This window comes from Ambystoma mexicanum, chromosome 5p (genome assembly GCF_040938575.1).
Source record: "Ambystoma mexicanum isolate Mex_15411 chromosome 5p, UKY_AmexF1_1, whole genome shotgun sequence".
NCBI lineage: Eukaryota > Metazoa > Chordata > Amphibia > Caudata > Ambystomatidae > Ambystoma > Ambystoma mexicanum.
In genome coordinates this window covers 531022416-531043393 of record NC_090930.1, presented here as the reverse complement: position 1 = coordinate 531043393, position 20978 = coordinate 531022416, and the positions used below count along the sequence as shown (strand labels likewise).

General features: G+C 43.1%; 1 protein-coding gene across 2 annotated transcripts in view; it reads left to right on the top strand.

The window, feature by feature from the left end:
• CHM (CHM Rab escort protein) overlaps window positions 1-20978 on the top strand; it is a 1673681-nt gene that overhangs the window by 1100328 nt on the left and 552375 nt on the right. For both annotated transcript variants that reach the window (XM_069612935.1, XM_069612936.1), the window contains one exon: window positions 11004-11081. In XM_069612935.1, coding sequence (XP_069469036.1) covers window positions 11004-11081 — 78 coding nt within the window. The remainder of the gene's footprint in view (window positions 1-11003; window positions 11082-20978) is intronic.

The following is a 20978-nucleotide window of genomic DNA, read 5'->3' as shown; positions in this document are numbered from 1 at the left end:
ACTATGTACACATGATGGTGTGCAAGACACATGTCATAAAACCTTAGGTTAAATGTTTAAGACATTGGTGCAGATACTGGCGATTATTGTGACATACACTGCTGCCAAGACACAAGATACATCCTGAAAATCCCCACAAAGAAACTGCTGTTGCCATTTGGCTTATTTATGAAGGCAATGCTTAGAACGTAAAAGGATACAACCCATGTTGTCTAACAAAGCACAGATAATTAACTTAGTTAATCCCATTAGGAGCTAGTAAATCCAATTTCTCAATCCAGAATGTTTGCATTTGGTAAAGTTATTTTGTCACATTTTCATGAGCTTCCCTTCTGAGAATCCACCAATTGAAATCTGATTTGTGACAAGTCATGTCGTTTCCATCCAATGTCTAGATACTGCAGAATTGATGTTTTGAGTGCTTATGCACGAGCGATGCTCATTCAATCTCAATTTGCGTGAGCATTTCGATTGTCCCACGTAATATATCCCACATGGGCACTTGATGGTATAAATAACATTATTTGTATCACATGCAGCATAACTTTTTATCTTACTTTTTTCTCCTGATCACAGTGTTCCCTTTTGTTACAAACCCTCAGTTGGTACAATGCAGGCACAGGAATGTACCAGTTTCTTTAGTCGGTAGACTTTGTTAACCAGGGGGTCTCTAAGATGAGTTTCCCTCTTGTTTGCAAAGACAGGTAACTCCTGAAATGGATGCTCTATTTTAGTATTGCAAGTTAGTTCTCCAATTTCTCTTAATGGCAGATTTAATCTGTCCACTTTGTGCAGAATATTTTGATGCATACACAATTTTGGGGGGCTTCTCTTTCTTACAGCTTTCATTAGGTAAAGCCTGTTGTGGAGTATTAACTGGTCATTCCTTTGTGGCATTGACCTCCTCGGGTTGGTAGCTTTGGGCTAATAATGTTTCCCCCATTTTTGTGATTTGATTCATACATTCATTGGGATCACTCACTATTGTTTTGACTCTGCGCATTTGGCTGAAAGGTACGTTTTTAATGAGACTCGGTTGATGGAAGCTGAGGTTTCTAATCTTTTTGTTGTTTTGTTTTCGTGTTTGTCTGTATTTTTTCCATATTCTGCGTGCTATTGATCATGACATTGTAGCATAACGTATAACATTGGTTGGATATATGACTTTTTTACTGGTTTAACTATACGTTTCTAGCCCTGAAGACAGACTTTGCTCCGAAATGCATTGGCTTCTGTACTGCATACTAATGATGAAATAAATAGGGACTGAGTTTATATAATGCAGTATGAAGAAAGCATTTTTGAAATACTAAGGAATGTACTAATAAAGACTAATAAAAACTCCACCAAAACACTGTGACTTACTCACTTTCTCTGTTTATTTGCATCTTTTTATGCTCTAAAGATACAAACGCAATTGCATTATTTATGTTAAGACTATTTAATTCACCCTACAACATATTAGAACCGTTTCTAAATAACACTATTGCAATGTACCAGATAGCTGGTGAATGGTTCTTAGAAAAATCTGTCTTAAAACCGCTCTCTACTCAAAGTCACCATAGCATCTTTGAATTGAAATGCTGCCATCATGCTCTAAATTATAACACAGTTTCAAGCACTATAAAACACGCAGTTCGGACACAAGCAGTATATTGCAATCCTAGTAACTATAGCTTTTCACAACCGTGTCTATAACATGGTTAAATGATATTACCTTTAAAACGCTCCATAATATAAGCTCCCCATTCAAAGGACTACCATGTGTATTGGCTTTTCTTAACCATCTTTCTATCAGCGTGTAGGAACATCATAGTTATGAATGTAGGACTAACCCATATCCATTAAGCAGCTGAATTACTAGCCGTCACGTGGAAAGTAATATTTTTCATGCAACATTGTCTGATAAATAGTCACAAAATGATGGATGTGCTCATGTTAGCAATCCAATTTCCACAATGTTTAATGACAGGTAGACCTACTCCTCGGTACCCAGTCGTTTTACCGAAAACATAACTTAGTGATACATAACATCAGAAAACACAGAAAATATTATTTAAATCTATATGGGGTAGTGGGTAAGGAGTTAAAATGAGTCGGGATGGGGTTTAGTGGCGTTATAAGGGTGGAAAAACGGGGGGCTACGGAGGAGGGAACCCCCCCAAATAAAAAAATAAAAAATTCAGTGTTCTTTGGTATTATGGCCACAATTAAATGTACCACTCTGTAATTGAGGTTGGTAAAATCACATATAACCATACTCCTCATGTCAAATGTATATCACAATGTACATAATCTAAATGGCTGCACACGTTATTGAACATAAAACCTGAAGACTCCTGTTTTGCTAAAGTTGTCTCTTGAGCATTACATTAGCGCAGTACTGTCATTTGAAAGAACTACATAAGTGACGGCATATGATGTAAATAACAGCAAATATCCATAATATTAACTAACAATAGCTGCATTATATGTAAACTAAATAACTGAAAACCTTATTAAGGAATCCTATTGTGTGTAGATGACAACAATAGATTTATACAAACCATCTTTCCCCCGTCAAAATAGGATGTTGAGAATATGCTAGTTGGGTTGAAAAGAATCCAATTCTTCCAATTGATTTAACCCTCATTCAAATGATTTTAGGTCATACATCCCTATTTGTTCTTTGTAGGACAATTTATTTTGTATGCCTTCCGTGTTATTTGATGTCACTTTTTCGATTGCACACCATAATAAATCCTCCACTCCATGCCTTTGATCTTAATAATGTCAGACCAAAGGTGCATTGAAATTCCCAATACCAATTTTGGAACAGTGTTTATTAGTTTGGGTGCAAACTTGTGATGTTTTGCCCACAAAGATTCTATTGCGTGGACATCTGGTTAGATAAATCACATTTCTGGTCTTACAAATAGTGTGGAAAGGTAACTCCCATGTCCGTCCCTCATGACTGAAATTGGTCGACCTTTTTTAGAATTGGCATGCTATGCATTCTCTACATGGAACATGACCTTTAATCTGTGGACCGTTCCCATAGGCGGTATAGTTAACAGTTGACTACCTGTACTAACATTTCTTACTGTCCGTAACAATTTCAGTTTGAGGTTTTTACCTTTTTTAATAGCAAATAGTGGTTTATGTAAACAAGGATCTACCAATCTCAACAAATGGCAATTTTTAAGAATCACACCTTTTAATGCATTAAATACTCTGGCAAAATGTTGTTACACAAACCAGTTTATCATCAGTTTTATCCTTTTCACATAAAATCAATGGATTTTCCCAGTCCTAAAACCTAGCTTTTTTCGTACTCTGTCAAATAAGTTGAAGTGCATACCCTCTTTTTAATAATCTATTCTGCAGAATAGCAACTTCAATATTACAATTCTCAAGTCTCGTGCAATTCTTTTTAATACGTATTACGTAATAACTTTCTATATGGCAAATTCCTTAATAATACCTCAGGTGTGAAACTAGAGATGGGTGTAATGTAGTATTCCTGTCTGTGTGTTTTCAAAACAAATTTACTTTCAGAACACCTTTTAGATGCAATAGGACCAAATCTAAAATTTAAATCGTGAGGGATGGACATTGGGGTTACGTACCCACACTACTTGTAAGAGCAAAAATGTGATTCATCTAACAAGATGACCATGCAATAGCATCTATTTGGGCAAAACATTACAACATGTTTGTACACGCGTTAATGAACATCATTCCAAGTTCCGTACTGTGAGTTCGAATGCACCTTTCGTCGCACATTTTTTAGACAAAGGCCGTAAAGTGGATGGTTTATTTTGATTTCCATTAGAAAAAGTGACATCTCGTACCATGAAAGACATCCAAAATAAATTGTCCTACAAAGAACACATGTGGATGTACAATTTAACATCATTTGAATGAGGATTAAATCAATTGGAAGAATGGGATTCTTTTTAACCAGCTGTGTGTATTGTTCATAAAATCCTATTTTGAAGAGGAAGAATTGGTTGTATCCAGACTATTGTTGTCATCTATACATGATAGGATTCCTTCCATGAGATTTTAAGGTATTTAATTTAGCCATAGCACAGCGATTATTAGTTAATATCATGGCATTTGCCTGTTATTTACATCCTATGCTGTGAGTTAGCTAGTTTTAAATTGCCGTGCTGCACTGGTATTATGCTCGAAGCAACTAGCAAAATGGGAGTCTTCGGTTTTTACATTCAATATGTATGTGTCCAAATGCATGGACCATGAATTTGGAATTGCAAGGGGTAGGATATCATCCCCTCAGTGCAGAGATGAGGCCACTTTTTGAATTAGCATCCAACTGAGACACTGTAAGTGAAATGCTTCATGATTTTGAGCTGTTTTGTCTCAAGGCGTATGGGGGAAACGGCCAGGTAGAGTTTTTTCATGGTGAGATGTGATGGTTTCATGGGCAAACAGCGATAGTTGGAAGGCAAAGGGAGCCCTGCCAACCACACCAGGGGGAGGGAAGTCTGCACAGTAATTCCTGGCCTCTCTCGGGTCTCCAGCTGGTGGGTCTCAAGACCCCCTGGTTGATGGGGGAATCAAGGGGTTATTGAGCTATTTTGTTCCTGTGGAGGGGCCCGAAGTTAGGGGCAGATCAGTTAGGCATTTACGGATGATTTGTTTTCAGATTCTTCCTGAAGTAGTAGTGGACTTCTAGAAATCTCAGCCATGGTGTAATAATGTCCTACAAAGAGGTGCTGGACTTGCCAAACCCCTGTGTTTCTAAGTGTATTTGAGTTTGCAGAGGTGGCCTGCGTGGAATGACCGCAGGTTCCTCATAGGGATGTAAGAGTTCAGTTCCTTTGTTAGGCTGTTGGGTGCTTTCAGGCACAATTCAAGATGCACTGTGCAAAGGATTTGAAAGTTGTATTTCCTGCTCCGACTGGAGCCAGTGGAGGCTTTTTAACTCTGATTATATGCAAGTATTTCTCTTCAGCCCTAGGATCATCAGGCTGCCCTGTTCTGGACCAGTTAAAGATGTCTTATTGAGCATTTGGAGATGCCCACATAAAGACAGCTGCTGTAATGCCGTCTGGACAACAGGTGGTCCTGGTTGACCTCCACTTTATGGTGAAACTCCAAGAATGGGAGAATTTTACTGTGTCTGTAGGGATGGAAGTGGGTACACTTGGATGTGGCATTAGTTTGTGGGCTAAAGAGCAATTCTCAATCCAGAATTATTCTAAGTTTCCTGACAAATTTTGCTGGATGTGAGTGTGTGTCCATGGTGGAGGACCAGGCAAATTGTAGATATTTAATTGTGCTTGTGCCACATCTGTTTTATTCTGGTTTGGCCACAGGAAGCTGTGGTTCATCAGACCCTGGATGTGGTGAACAAGGGAGCTGGTTATGTCATGGTGATTGTGGTTATCCTTACCTACATGGATTAGAAATTGATAAACATCCACATATAACTGGAATGGGTTCTGGAAGGATTCCAGAAGGGTAGAGAAGGTGGTATCGCTACAAAATTATGAGTCAGAAAAATAACATGCCATAAAACTATTTAATTGAATTTTGCCCGTTTTTAATAAATAAATAGAGGGGTTGTGGGGTTAGGGTATTAAAGAACGTGAGGGGATGATAGGGTGGCTGCAGGGGTCTCCCTGTGCATTTTAACCCCAAAAAAGGCAACATTTGATTAAAGAAAATTCTGTGTTTTGTTGCACATTGATTTATTTTCTCGCTATTTCAACATAGAACCAAAAAAGGTTTCATGCACGCATTAAACACCTATGGGAAAAGAGCAGAGCCTTCAGGGACATTGTATGATTGGTGGAGGGGCCTTGAGGTGCACTGGGCCATGTACCCACTCTTGCCCATCAGTCTTTGAGGAGGGATGTCAATCAAACCAGTGCCCACCTGGAGATTTCCCATAGCTCGTTGCAGGTGCAGGATAATTGTTTGGTGGTCTACAGTGCCATAGGTCACAGGAAGATCCAGCAGGATGATGGCCGTTGAGCGGTTTTGTTCTAGGATTTTCAGATATTCTTCCCTGATATTAAGCTTTTAAAGCTTGTCCATTATCACCCTATCCCTATAGGGTGTCACTATCCCTAGGTCGGAGGTGGTGCACCACCAATGTAATAGGAAAGGAAGAAGTGCTGTTCCTGCAGCTACAATATATACAGTTCCAGCATTTGTAAATTGGATCTGATGGTTCTATATGGTTCAATTCAAGATTAAAATTATTATAAAAAACAATGGTGATACTTGAAATACTTTATGGTAACTCAAAGTTACCGGACCTAAAAAAGTGTCATTTTACACCAGACAAAATAGTGTGGTGAAAAGACACCAATCAAAAGGGGAAACCATGTCTCCACTAAAAGATATTCCTTGAATTCCTGTATCCCGTGTTTCCTTTAGGGGTATCGTGCATTGTGGTGGTTGACCGGTTTCGATGACATGCTGGTTCTCGTCATCTTCTTCAGGACCTGTAGTTCGGAAACGTCTTTTTCAGATCGTCTAATCCATCAGAGATGGTAGTGCCTCCACATCCTGACCTAGGGGTGAGAATTTCAAACAACTCGTTTTGCCTCGGTACGTTTGGCATCTATTGCTTTTACATGCACTATGCAACAACTATTATTCTAGATCACGTGGATCTATTTTACCTCTGCCTGCTGCCCCAAAGGGTCCACTACCCCCAATGTATGCTGGGCATACTCTCCAAATTATTCTTCATATTCTCCACACACACAAATAAAATTAAGTGCAGTAAAGCAATTGGTGACATAGTTCTTTAATAGTTTTTGGAATTTTTTACCTTAAGCCCAGATCCGATGGAGATCAATCTGGGCTACTTTCCCTCTTTTGGTTCTGATTTGCTTTTAACTTGCATAATTCGGTCAAGGCCTCATGAGCACTGGTTCATAACCGGATCCCCTAGGGGAGGAGAGTTATACTGGTATCATTTACTCATTCATAATGATCTTGTGTAGAGTGTTCTACTGACTGTATACACAATTCTTTTTAACATATGGACTCCATCATATAACTTTTTCATTTGTTTATTTAAACTATTGCCAGCATGTGTGGCCAATGTGTATCAATGTGTTTTCCGTTCATAAAAACTCTCTCTCTATGTGTGTGGGCCATGCCTGTTTGTTTTTGCGCTATACACAAAGCTATTCCTTATATTATACTAGCTGCGCTAGTTGGGAAAACCATGGGCTCCCCACAGCGGTTAATCATTACAATCTCGATGCGCGGGCTTGTTCCGTTGCACGGTATCCATTGTAAAATGCTGACACGTTTTTTCTAATCTGTTCATATTTTAGGAAAGAGAAGGAAATTACAGGATCCGTCATCCATTTGCTGGCTTCCCATATCTGTTTTGTACCATTCTGCTGTACCTACTGTATATATTAAGAGGCTTGTGCTATATTCTTCAAATCGGTACCGTCAGCGTACATAGTCAGACCCATTTTAATGAAAAGAATACGTGTGCATATGTTGCTTAGCCATGTGTGCACAGGGCTAATCTACAAACTTAGGAGTTTTGTGCCCCTTCATGTGCGAGTGCTCCCGTGTGACCCTGATATGATTCAATACACGGGCGTGATGCGTAATAATTCTTTTTAGCCACACAACGTGTGGTCGGGTACCCGTATCGCATCTGTCGGACCCTAATGCATATATTCAAAACACTACAAAAAACTACAATCTTTGCGGTCAACTCGAACGGAACCTTGTTCCTAAGGCTGCTTACCGTGAGTGGAAGGGGCTCCTCTGGATGTGCACTGCTGCAGTGGTCTGGCTGTCTCTGCGGCACAACAGAAGGGTTGCTAAGTGACGCTCTGTTCAGCGTCGGCTTTACTTAAACTGGCTGGTTCGCTTCCAATGGCAAGGGCTTGAATTTTAGGGTGGCCATTTTGTAATGTGTTTGTGTAACCTGTGAGAGGGCATTGTTCATTCAAAGAAGGGGAACTAGTTTGGGTTCTCTTATGTAAAATGAGAGCCTGTTACTTTCTATTGATTTTTCGCCTTCAATTTCGTACTTAGGGCTATTACTATGTTCTGTGGGAATTGATCAATAATGATTGCGGTCCCCAATGATACAGTGGCGTAGGCAATCAGGGTCTGGATGTACCTCATTTGTCCCAAAGTGTATACACCGGTGCTAATATGGTGACTAAGGAGCTAAAATGCATTTACCTTCACAATGAACTGGATCAATTCATTCATCTCAGTGTTGCTTGCCCGGTGTGGGCTTTTCTGACATGTTATAACTACCCGCTTGTTGAGAAGAGCTGCTATAACTGTAGTTGAATTCAGTTTTCCACTGTCTAAATGCAGGATATGCAGGATATGGAGGGATCATTGTTCCTTTAGATGTATGGGTACATGTCACATCACCATATGCAATCTAGCACCATTATGGGATTTTTTTAAAGAATGGGGCACATATTAGCGATCTTATGGGTTACGCATTAGTGAAGGGGGATGATCCACAGTTTGGATGGTGGACCATCCCTGATCTTGTACTTCTATGTTGAAACCTTAATGTGGTTATTTCATTAGGGCCAGTTCATGCCATTGGATTTCTTCGTTAAGTCCATTCTTAACAGTATTGAGTCGGAAAATCCAATTTTGTTCCCAGCGTAATAGTACGTTCGCAAAATTCCATCTCTTCGCGGCGGTCTAATCTTTTCCAGTATAGTCCATTTGAACTGTTCTGGTGTGTGTCGACATGATTGAAAATGGGCTACGAGGGGGACTGTGATTTTGTGAGTTCTAATACACGACTTCTATGTTGTTTTTTTAACTTCTCTGAATGTCAGACATACATATCGTAGCCCGCATGGGCATGTGATGAGGTAGACCTCTCCTTTGTTATTGCTGTTTGTGAATGTTTTTTGCTCCCTTGGGGTTTTCCACCCAATATTGATACTCGTGCTTCGGGCTGTCTGGGCACACATTGAACAACCCCCACAGGGGGCATTGCCTGTTGGCCTGCTTGCTCCCCAGATTGTTGGTTCCATATCTTCTGTATCTGTCTCTTTAAGGGTGTGCACAAAGATCTCGTAGATTTTGTCTCCTTTTTATGGCGAAGTAAGGTGGTTCTAGGTGACTACCACCTGTGTTCAGGATTGGCCACAATTTTTTTCTCTCTTTTTTTTTAGAGAATAAAAAATGGGCGATTGCTCAGGACAGCTGTGATATTTTCCCTTTTGTCTGTTTTTTGATGTTGTAGCAATGTGACATCTCTGGGTATGTTCCTTGCTCTTTTGTAGGTGTTGTGGACAATTTTCTTAGGATAACCTCTCTGTGTCAGTTGTTTCTTGAGGAGCCCTGTCTGTGTGTTATAGTCTTGGGTCAGAGTGCAAGTCCGTCTGTACCTCAAGAATTGTCCAAACGGCAGGTTATCCCTTACGGCTCGTGGATGGTAGCTCAAGTATATGAGAAGGGAATTGTGATCAGTTTATCTTCTTATATACTTTGGAGGTTAGGTGTCCATCTTGGGCTGTGATGAGTATGTCCAGAAAATTGGTCTCTTTCATTGACTGCCCAGAATTGTTTCACAACTGTCTGCCAGTAGTAGGTACGTAGCCGCTACAGACATTATGTTCAGGGTGAATAAGAGCTATTGTAGCGGATGCGTATTCTTCAACTTTGAGAAGGAGTTCCTTACAATCACATGTTCTAACACAACATGTTGGATTGGATAGGGTTAGCTGTGTACACAGAGAACATTTGGCCTTGAGGATAAACTTAAAGGTCGAAACACGTGTCGGCTGAATACCTTATTTGAAGATTAATAAAACAAAACATTTGTTTTAAAGTGATCAGAAGAATCAATGGACTGATAAACTATTAGACTACTTTTTGGGAATAGCGCAGACGTACCATACCCAATTATTGTTTATGGTTTGAGTTGAGCTTCTTCGACAAGGTTGGAGGGGGTACAGGACAGAAGTTGGCCTTTCTGAGAGTTTGTATGTTCATTGCAGATTGTTGTAACCTCTGAAGACTTGGAGGCATTGATAACCCTGTTCTTGAGTTATGCTTAGGCATTTGCAGAGAAAGGAATTTAGGTATGGTATGTTTAATATATAAATGAGTGAACCCTCATATGTGCAGAGCCACATCTGCGTATAGACGTGCATTTTCCCTATGCTGTTCAGGAAAAGCAATGTTTTTAGATTGTTAGTGGGTCATTGAACTACAAGAATAAAAGTCACTACTAACATGAAAAGTACTTGCTGTTGTTACTCTTGTAACCCTAGTCCTCTTTGGTAACCGTTTACGGCTAATGTCCCTCCTACAATCCATGCTATGGCTTTGACAGTCACTATGGTATGGCCAGCCAGCAGTTTTGTGGAGTCGAGGGTATGTACTTGTGGTGTGTTGCACATGTGCTAAATTGGCTTTCAAATTGTGCTTTTGGTTTTGTACTGTGCAAAGAGGAGATGGATTGAACATTATATTGTGATGCCATGCAGCTTTTCCATTATAAACTATTATTAAATCGGTTATTGAGTTCAGCATGTGCTAGTTTTAATATTTATGCATATCCTTTAGATTTGTTTTAGTGTTTACTCTAATCCTACCCGCATTGCGCTGTATTACAGTACATGTGCAGCTTTTTGGAGTAATTATCATGTGTAAATAGTTTTCATTTCCATACACACAGATTTTCCAAATATTCTTTGAATCAAAACAACAAACCTAGTCCCCAATGAACAGCCAAAGCAAGTGCAGATTCCTCAGTCAATGTATACTTGTTCTCATCTTCAGTAACTTTGAAGCATATACTAATCCATTAGAGTAGTGTAGCAATCACCAGTTGCTGTTGATTGCAGTATTATGTTGTTGTATGGAAAAACGGTGCATTTTCTTTCACAAGTGCTCATTTCCTAAAAAGACTTCAACGTTGCAATATTTAGTGATCATTTTTGTGAATGGATGCATTATGTCATATGTTGCAGAGTGTGGCATGAGCTTGCATTCATGAGCTGTTGATATTTTCCTAGGATGAGTGCTGTGTTTGGAGGAATCTATTGTCTTCGCCATTCGGTACAGTGCCTCATTGTTGACAAAGAATCCAGGAGGTAAGCCTATATTTGCATGCTCTCTTTTGCACAGATAAAAAATGTTCCATCAGATTAAAAAAAAAGATTCTTCAAAGGTCTTTTTTGGTATTAATGGCATATGAACCTTGATTAAAATTAATGTGGGCATTGGTCCTCCAGAACAAGGAAAGAGGTTCAGAATATAGAAACGAAATTAATTTCCCTGTGATATTACTACAGCTCCTGATCATCCAGGCTTGGAAGACAAATCACTTCAGCTGCCGGGGGGCTGGTGATGAGTGATGTCAGGTTTCCTTGTGGCCTTACCTACTCTAATTGATTTTCATCGGATGAAAACAAAGCCCTCTGTTATTGCATTATTTTTAAAATGGCTCACCTGAAGACTCGCCAGATTAATCTCTGCTGATAATGCATGTCATTCTACAAGAAAAAACCTTAATGAGATTTAAGGCAGAATGTTGTCATAAACTATGCAGCCCTCTCATTCTAGAATGCCTGCTTTACATCAATATCGGACCAGTGAGGTAGGTTATACAGATAAACAGCAACTGACATCATTTCATTTTCGCACAGACAGTAAACTTCACACTGCTCTATTGTTCTTCTGCATCGTGTTGACGCTTGGTAGTTTCGGCCTCCCTTCTGATTTGGCTGATAAACATGATAGCGCTTTATACAAGATGTATATAAACATATCAAAGTTGAATGGTATGAACCGTTATGGCTCAGTGGGTTCTGTAACAGTCACCTCATGTAGGCAAGGGTCTAGGGACCGCCCGCTGTAGGCCTAGACCCATAGGCAGTATTGGGGGGACTCCCCAGGGTCTCCGCCCTATCCCTAGCCACATGGAACCTTCTACTTGGTCCATGAGCATAAGTTGTTGTATGATTTAGAAGGCAGAGTAAGATGTGTTGCAAGAAATCTAACTTGCAAGCCCCTGCTCACTGGACTCTGCGAGACATATATTGCATCAAAAAGAAAACAAATACCATAAATGCAGAGGTGTACAAACTAGTTAGCGGGACACGCCATGAAACATCCCCATGCAGCTCGCAGTTTATACTATAGCTTTATAGACCTACAGCGAGAGCCGTACCGGGCGTTATGGGCCCTGAAGACCGAGTTAATGGCCCGAGCGAAGCAAGGGCCTTTAATGAGATATGAGGGACCATAACGCCCGGTACGGCCCTCGCTGCAGGTCTATAAAGCTATTAGAACACCCTCAGTATTTAATTAAGTTAGACAAATTACAAATGATTAATATATGCTGCAGAAACTTAATTTCGAAGGGATTGTGTCCTCCGACGTATTCCTTATCTTAGATAGAAATCCTTCAGCTTTGCTGGCCTCGGAAAATTTTTTTCGCCAGAGGGCGCTGCGCGTCGATGATCGCCGAGTCGATGACCCTCGACGGCCTCCGTGCCGACGTCGACGTCATCCTGCCTATAAAGGCCGCGCGCAGCGTCCGTTGCTCAGTTCCGTTTTTCCGCGCTTCGTTGTGCCTCGGAACACCGTTGCTCAGTTCTCGTCAAGATAACGTATATAATAACTACTATTTACCTCGATATCGATGGCATCCTCCTCCGACCCGACGACCCCTCGGTCCGGTTTCAAAAAGTGCCGAGACTGCGGGAAGAAAATGTCGTTGACGGACCCTCACAGGGTCTGTTTGTGGTGTCTGGGAATCACGCACCAGAGTTCGGAGTGTGAGGAATGCCTTTCCATGACGGCGAAAGCCTTGAAGGAGCGTAGGGGGAAGCTCGAGAGAGGTAGGTCAACTTTAACTTCCTCGAAAGCTTCTTCGGTAGAGTCGAGACGTTCGTCTCCTCACCATAAAAAACACTCTCGATCTAGATCACGAAGTGGCTCCCACCACTCGTCGACATCGAGACACTCGAAGAAGAGACGTAGGAGATCCCCTTCGTCATCTTCGTCGAGTTCTCCTGAGAGAGTTCATTGCCCCACAAAACGCAGCTCGCAAGCTGAGTGGGAGGAATTCAGGAAAAAGATGCTAAGCGTCTTCGAGAAAGCGGCCTCGTCCCCCTCGAAGACAGCTGAGGGTGATACCCCGGGTAAAAAACCCAAAAAATCTAAACGCCGCGAGTCGCAGTACCCGGCGGAAAAGTCAACCCGAAAGCGCCTCGAGCCATCGGGAGATAAAGCATCATCGACGCCATCGTCGAAAACTCCTTCGAAACAGAGGTCGGCGCCATCGACGCCGTTGTCGAAGGATTCATCGGCGCATCAGTCGATCGAGTCGACGCCGACGTCGACGCCGATATCGACGCCGGTGAAGGAAAGAACCACGGCTACTCCACAGCCAACGGTTAGACAAAAGACCTCCGACTCGACGCCGAGAACGTCGACGTCGTTCTCGAGCAAGACTCCGATCCTTTCGAGTTCTTCGAGGCCTAGTACACATTTCTCGACGTTTTTCACGGCGCCTTCGAGTACTTTCACGTCGGTGTCGACGACATCGACGTTTTCAAGGCCTGTGATGATGGCTCCTTCTGCATTGGAAATGGGGTTTATACCATTCCAAAAACCAATGTATCCCCCTTTAACCTCGATTTTTGAGGAAAGGGAGGATTCAGACCAAGATATTGATTTACAGAGGACCACATCACCAGAGCCAGAGACTTTCGCCTCTGAGGAAGGAAGATTAAAAAATCTTCAGGATGCACTTCAGGAAGCTAGTGGCTTGGACACTTCTCCTGAAGCAGAATTTATCAAACCAGACCCAGGAGAACATGCGGAGACTCCATATAGAGCTCTGATGTCTAGAATCATAGAATTTATGGGTTGGTCTGCACCTTCTCCTGCCTTTCAGCAGGATGACCTCACTGACATACTGGACAAGGGCCCACAGGAGGATCCTGTGGTTCCATTTCACTCTGCTCTACAGAGAAGGATTTTGACAAACTGGGAAACGCCAGAAATTATCCCGGCAGTAAATAAAAAACTGTCAACAAAATACAGGGTGGCTAGTTCTGACCCTGAATATTTGTCAAAACACCCTACTCCTGAGAGCTTGGTTGTACAGGCTGCAACCTCATCAGGCAGCACATCTGCATACCCCACTGCTCCGCAGGATAGGGATGACAAAAAATATGATGCCATGGCTAAGAAGGTTTTTTCTGCCTGTAGCATGGCGTTAAAGTCTATTAACGCGACCTGTACGCTCGCTAGGTTCAGCCACACCCTTTGGGAGTGCGCTTCATCAGCGGCTGACTGCCTCCAAGAAGGAGAGGAAAGGGACGCATTTTTAAACATCATCAGGGATGGTAAAGATGCGATGTGCGAGACCCTACAAACTGGCCTAGATTCTGCTGACAGTATCAGCAGGGCCATGGCGGCAAGTACCACAATCCGCAGGCATGCGTGGTTGAGGAAGTCTGGTTTTGCCTCTGACGTGCAGACCAGGCTTTTGAATATGCCCTTTGACGGTTCTACCCTCTTTGGAAAGAAGGCGGATGACAGTTTGGAGAAACTGCAAACGTCCAAGGCAGCAGCCAAGTCATTGGGAGCTGCTATCCGTCAGAATACCTTTCGTCCTTCGGGATCATCGTGGAGAGGACGGTCCTTTCGTTACTATTCCTCATATGGAAGGGGCAGGGGACGACCGGCTCAAAGAGGCCAAGGAAGATTTACCCGTGGTGGACGGGGTAGGGGAAAGAAAGCCGCACCCGCAGGAGCAGGAGCCACTTTACCTTCGGCAACTGCATCAGCCGCTTCAAAACCACTCTGAGGTCTCCCCTCACAGAACACCAGTAGGGGGCAGGTTAACTCACCATCTGACGGAATGGCAGGCTATTACGTCAGATGCTTGGGCTCTGGAGACAGTGGCCCAAGGTTACTGCCTGCCCTTCCTACATATCCCTCAGAGTCATCCACCGGGGAACAACCCTTTGAAGCTTCCAGATCCGCTCCTCTTGCAGGAGGTTATAGACCTGCTAGAGAAAGGTGCCATAGAACTGGTACCTGTAGCGGAAAGGAACAAGGGTTGGTACTCCCCCTACTTCATAATACCGAAGAAGGACGGAGGACTGAGACCCATCTTAGACTTACGGGAATTGAACAAATTCCTCCGAAAGGACAAGTTCAAGATGGTGACTCTCTCTCAGATCCTTCAGGCCCTCCAGCTTCAGGACTGGTTGGTATCTCTAGACCTCCAGGACGCTTATTTCCATGTGCCGATCCATCCCAGGCACAGGAGATACCTGAGGTTCGCAATTGGCAGCTCTCATTATCAATTTCGAGTTCTGCCATTTGGGCTAACCTCCGCCCCGAGGGTCTTTACCAAGCTAATGTCGGTTGTGGCTGCAAGTCTAAGGAGGGAAGGGATTCATGTCTACCCTTACCTAGACGATTGGTTGATCAGAGCTGTATCTTCGGAACAGGCTCAGAGACAACTAGATTATGTTTGCCACTTCCTTCACAAGCTGGGCTTCTCCCTCAATTTAAAGAAGTCACAGATGATACCATCACAGAGACTCCAATTCATTGGAGCAGTCCTGGACACTTCCCTGGGAAAAGCCTTGCCACCAGAGGTGAGGGCTCGAGATATTCTGCAGATGGTCATCAGATTTCAGAATGCCCAATATCTCCCAGCCTACGACTTTCTGAGGTTGCTAGGCCTCATGGCATCCTGCATATTCCTCGTGCCGGAGGCTCGCCTGAGAATGAGATCCCTCCAGTGGGCACTGAGAACTCAGTGGTCACAGTTCTCAGGAAGGATGACAGATCTCCTTCGGATCCCGGTCAAAGTAGCCCGAGACCTTCAGTGGTGGGCCTGTCGGGAGAACATCCTGAAAGGAGAAATGTTTTGGCAACCATGGCCGGAGATAACAGTAGTCACGGATGCCTCACTCACGGGGTGGGGAGCTCACGCCAACGACTTGACCATCAGCGGTCGTTGGTCTCCATCGGAGTCCAGACTACATATCAACCTGTTGGAGCTGAGAGCCATCAGACTAGCGCTGAAGGCTTTTCTGCCGTCTGTACGGGGAAGAAACGTCCTAATAATGACGGACAATACAGTGGCCATGCACTACCTCAACAAAAGAGGAGGCGTAGGCTCACTACCACTGTGCAGAGAGGCGATGCAGCTCTGGTTTTGGGCAATTCAGGAAGGAATCTCTCTATCGGCAATTCACCTAGCCGGAGAGAAGAACTTGACAGCGGACGCTCTGAGCAGGCAGAGCACAGTCTCTCACGAGTGGGAGATAGCTCAGGAAGTCCTTCAAGAGATCTTCGCCCTTTGGGGAACCCCTCAAGTGGATCTGTTCGCCACCAGTATCAACAGGAAGTGCGACAGATTTTGCTCAAGGGAATTTCCCCCGAGAGGAGCTCTAGGAGATGCGTTCGTAGTGGACTGGGAGTTCCCACTTCTGTACGCGTTCCCTCCGGTCCCTGTCATTCCTCAAATGATCAGGAGGTTGAGAAGGTTTCGGAAGACCATGATCCTAATTGCCCCGGATTGGGCCAGGAGAACGTGGTACCCGGACCTTCTAGACATGTCCATCTGCCCTCCAATTCGACTGCCATACAGAGAGGATCTTCTCTCGCAGAAGGAAGGTCAGGTTCTCCATCCAGCCATCAAGACCCTCAACCTTCACGCTTGGTGTCTGAAAGGTTGAGGTACAAGGATTGGGACCTTCCGGATGATGTTATGGAGGTGTTGCTTTCGGCCAGAAGGCCGGCAACTAAAACTCTATACCGCTGCCGTTGGAACAAATTTTGCAGCTGGTGCAGAGAAAAGAATATTGAACCCTTTTCTTGTGGTACACCTATGGTGTTGTCATTCTTACTTTACCTGGCTAATTCAGGCCTACAGGTTGGCACAATTAAGGGCTATCTCGCAGCGCTATCAATCTTTAAGCGCACTGCAGAGGAGCCTTCATACTTCAAAATTCCATTGGTAATACAATACCTAAAAGGATTAACTAATGTTTATCCCCCGAAACCTTTTCAAGTTCCCTTATGGGATTTAAACCTAATTTTAAACTTCCTAAAGGGTGCCCCTTTTGAACCACTACACTCTTGTTCATTGAAGCTTCTCACCCTCAAAACTGTTTTGCTAATAGCATTGACATCTGCTAGAAGGGTTAGCGAGTTGCAAGCCTTATCGTGTAAACCTCCACATACAATCTTTTACAAGGACAAAGTTGTTCTTCAGGTGAAGCCTAACTTCCTCCCGAAGGTAGTCTCGGAGTTTCACATCACTCAGAAGATTATATTACCTTCTTTCTACCCTCCTCCTCATCGGGGGAGGGAGGAAGAGAGACTGCACAGGCTGGACCCTAAGCGAGCCTTGAGCTTCTATATCAGCAGATTGGCTAAGATCAGACAAGCAGACCAACTCTTTGTAGGTTATGCAGGACATAAGTTGGGCCTTCCAATAACAAAACAAACCATCTCCAGATGGATTATTTTAGCCATTCTGGAGTGCTACAAATTGGCAGGAAAGGAGCCTCCTCAAAATCTAAGGGCTCATTCTACCAGGGGTATCGCAACATCCTCAGCCCTTCAAAGAGGGGTGCCAATTCGAGATATATGTGCGGCTGCCACATGGTCGTCCGCACATACATTTACCAAATTCTATAGCCTGGATTCCTCCTCTAGTCAAGAAACTAGATTCGGCAAGGCTGTGTTACACTCTGTCCATTCTGGAAGGGTAACATAACTTTTATTACTCCCGCCTCCAGTCACAATACCACTGCTATGGGAGTCTATCTAAGATAAGGAATACGTCGGAGGACACAATCCCTTCGAAGAACTAGTTACTCTTACCTTGTAACGTTCTTTCGATGGGATGTTCCTCCGACGTATTCCTTATCGACCCTCCCATCCATCCCCGCAGTATGACTTCCTGTGGGTTTGCAGCCTATGCTCCTTCAAGGTGATTAGTCTAATCCAAAAACATTACTGGGGACTACAAAACGGAACTGAGCAACGGACGCTGCGCGCGGCCTTTATAGGCAGGATGACGTCGACGTCGGCACGGAGGCCGTCGAGGGTCATCGACTCGGCGATCATCGACGCGCAGCGCCCTCTGGCGAAAAAAATTTTCCGAGGCCAGCAAAGCTGAAGGATTTCTATCTAAGATAAGGAATACGTCGGAGGAACATCCCATCGAAAGAACGTTACAAGGTAAGAGTAACTAGTTCTTTTATTGGGAAAATGGTTAGAGGGTGGAAAAGGTTAAGGAAAACTATCTATTTTAGGTTGAAATGTGTGATGCCATAGAAATTAAGGGTGCAGTTAACAAATTCCCTACCAGTGTTTGTTTTTCATGGTTGTGCCTTTTTTTTATTTGGTTGTGGGAGGTAATTAGCAGTGTACAGGTGGAGTATTTACTTAGAAAAAATGTTGCGATCGTGAGTGTTTTTGTATGTATGCAAATTTAGGGCTAAACTAGTTACAAATTAGTGACAAGAGATTGATAAATAAATACTGCCCAATATTGCTTGTTAACCATATTTAGTATGTAGCGATTGCTTTCATTAAAACCTGTTTGGTACTTTCATTTTTGCTGTGTCTTTGTAGCATTGTATTCAAGCACCAAGTGTTTATTTTCTTAATGTGCGGGGGCAGGGTTGCACATCACGCATATTATTAAGCTCAGCGAGCAAGCAATATGTCCCTGTGTATAGGTCCTTGATAGCTAAAAGTAAATCCCTTGGGCACCCCAGTGTTTTCATTTTCTCCCATAGTAGCCCTCTTGTAATGCTATCAAAAGCATAATCCATATCAATGCATGCAAGGTAGATCTTACAGTCACCCTTTAGAGTCTTCATCTTTAAGAGGCTCAACAAGAGGAGATTTAGATTGCATCCTACTCCTCTAACGAACCCCGTTAGACGGGTATCTAAGGTCTCTGAGTCCTTCACCCACTCATTCAACCGTTTCAATAGGACTGCTGCAAAGATCTTGGCCAGGACATCTAGAAGGGCGATAGGCGGAGGTTTTCAGGATCTGCCCTGTCGCCCGTCTTGAAAATCAGGACTACCGCTTGCGTCCAAGAAATCGGAACCCTACCCCTCAGTACAAACCTTTTGAAAAGGGTTTGACAAAAGTCGGCCCATGCTTCTGGGGCAGCTTTTAATATTTAATTTGTCAATACATCTGGCCCCGGAGCACAAGATCTACTAGCTTTCATTATTAAGGACAGAATTTCCTCCCTGTCTAAACAGATATCCCATTGCTGTCGTCGTTCACTCTGAGGTTCTTCCCCCAGTTGTTCTACTTTACCAAATACGTTCTCAAAATAAATCACCCGCACGTTTTCGGATATGGGATTCAGTTAAAAGGGACTACCTAGGATTACCTACCATTTAAAAACTGCCACAAGTTCCTGGTGTTTTGCGAGTCCAGGGCTTGCAGCATTGTTTACGCCGCACCTTTATACATGGGAAGCAGTCTATGGGAAGCAGTCCAGTTTCTATATTGTTGGTTCAATTTTCTAATCACTTACCCTCTGATAATCTATGGTAAGTTCTCTAAGATCTTTACAGAGGAGATGTCTGCACTGTGACCACTTTGTCAAAAGTATGTTTGGGCTTAAAATATTGATGATCTCTAAAAATGGTTAGCATACACTCGTACTCCACCCCCGATTCATCAAGCTCCTGCCAGACCAGTAAGTTATCAGTTAAACGGGGGAACTCTTGGGGTCTAATTTGCAGTCTGTTTCTCCTGGGCTCTAGCTTGACTTTTTGATTCCATAATTTCATTTCATAGAGCAGGAGAAAATGACTGGATCATGATCACTAAATTGAGTGTGGAGAACTCTTAAAGCTACCACCCTCAGCAGTACACTTTTAGATACAAAGAAATAATCCAAAGTCGGACCTGGCTCCCCATTATGCCAAGTCTTAGCCCTCTGGGTATCCCCTCTCACTTACCCGGTCAACATGTGGCTATGTCTATTGTCAGTTTCCTCTAACCATTGTTGATATCAGTCTTTTACATTTGGTTCCTACAAGGCAGCCCTTATAATTCCTCAGACTCAATTTCAAGACAGTTAATGTTCAGGGCGCTACAGATTATCAACAGTGGTTCACTCATGATTAGATACATTTCGTCAATCTAGGGAATCACAGTAACTCTGAAGCAAGATGATGCCTGCTTCTCAGGCTTCCTCTAAACGTTGAAAAGCATCAAGTGGTCTTAGCTACTATTAGGCTGATCAAAAGGGTTGATGATTATTATCTGAATATAAGGATTTGGTTGGATAACTCGAATGACCTACACATTTATTATGATACATCGAAAAGTCATCTAAAAAGTGGGTTTCAAGAAGCCATGTTACCTGCAAACATAGGATCCAAAGGCCTGCTACCGAAATTGATAAGCCGTGGAAAAGATGAACAAAGCCCCTGGTGTTCCAATGTCCAACCTCCAAGATACTTCCTTCTTCTGGCTCTAATCTTTCTTGCCACAGATCAGCACTCTGGCCAGCCAGTCCCAGGATTGTACATTATCAACTACAGAGGTTTTTATACAGCACTCTTTTGTTCTCTGTCTGAATATTTGCCCCTTTTACAGTGATCTTAATCAGGTCGGAGCCACTTAGCGTGAATTTCTTTTCTCTAAAAGGTCGACTGGACTGATCAATTTTCAACTGTGCCCTCTCTTGTAAGATTTATTCGACGGTCCATGACCTGTTTGGATGCTAACTCTGCCCTTGCAGAAGGTGATCTCAAGGAAGACTTGCATTCCTTCATGTCAAAACCCAAGGCACGAAGCTTGTCATGGGCGTCCATGAGCAAAGAAGACAGTGAAGCAGAAGCCATGTGCAGACACACTCTATCATTTTCTTTCTCCTTCGGAAAGTCAACCATCAATGTCTTTGGACGGAATCACTCTCAACCTGGGGACATAATGGAGGAAACACATGATGTTGGAACGAT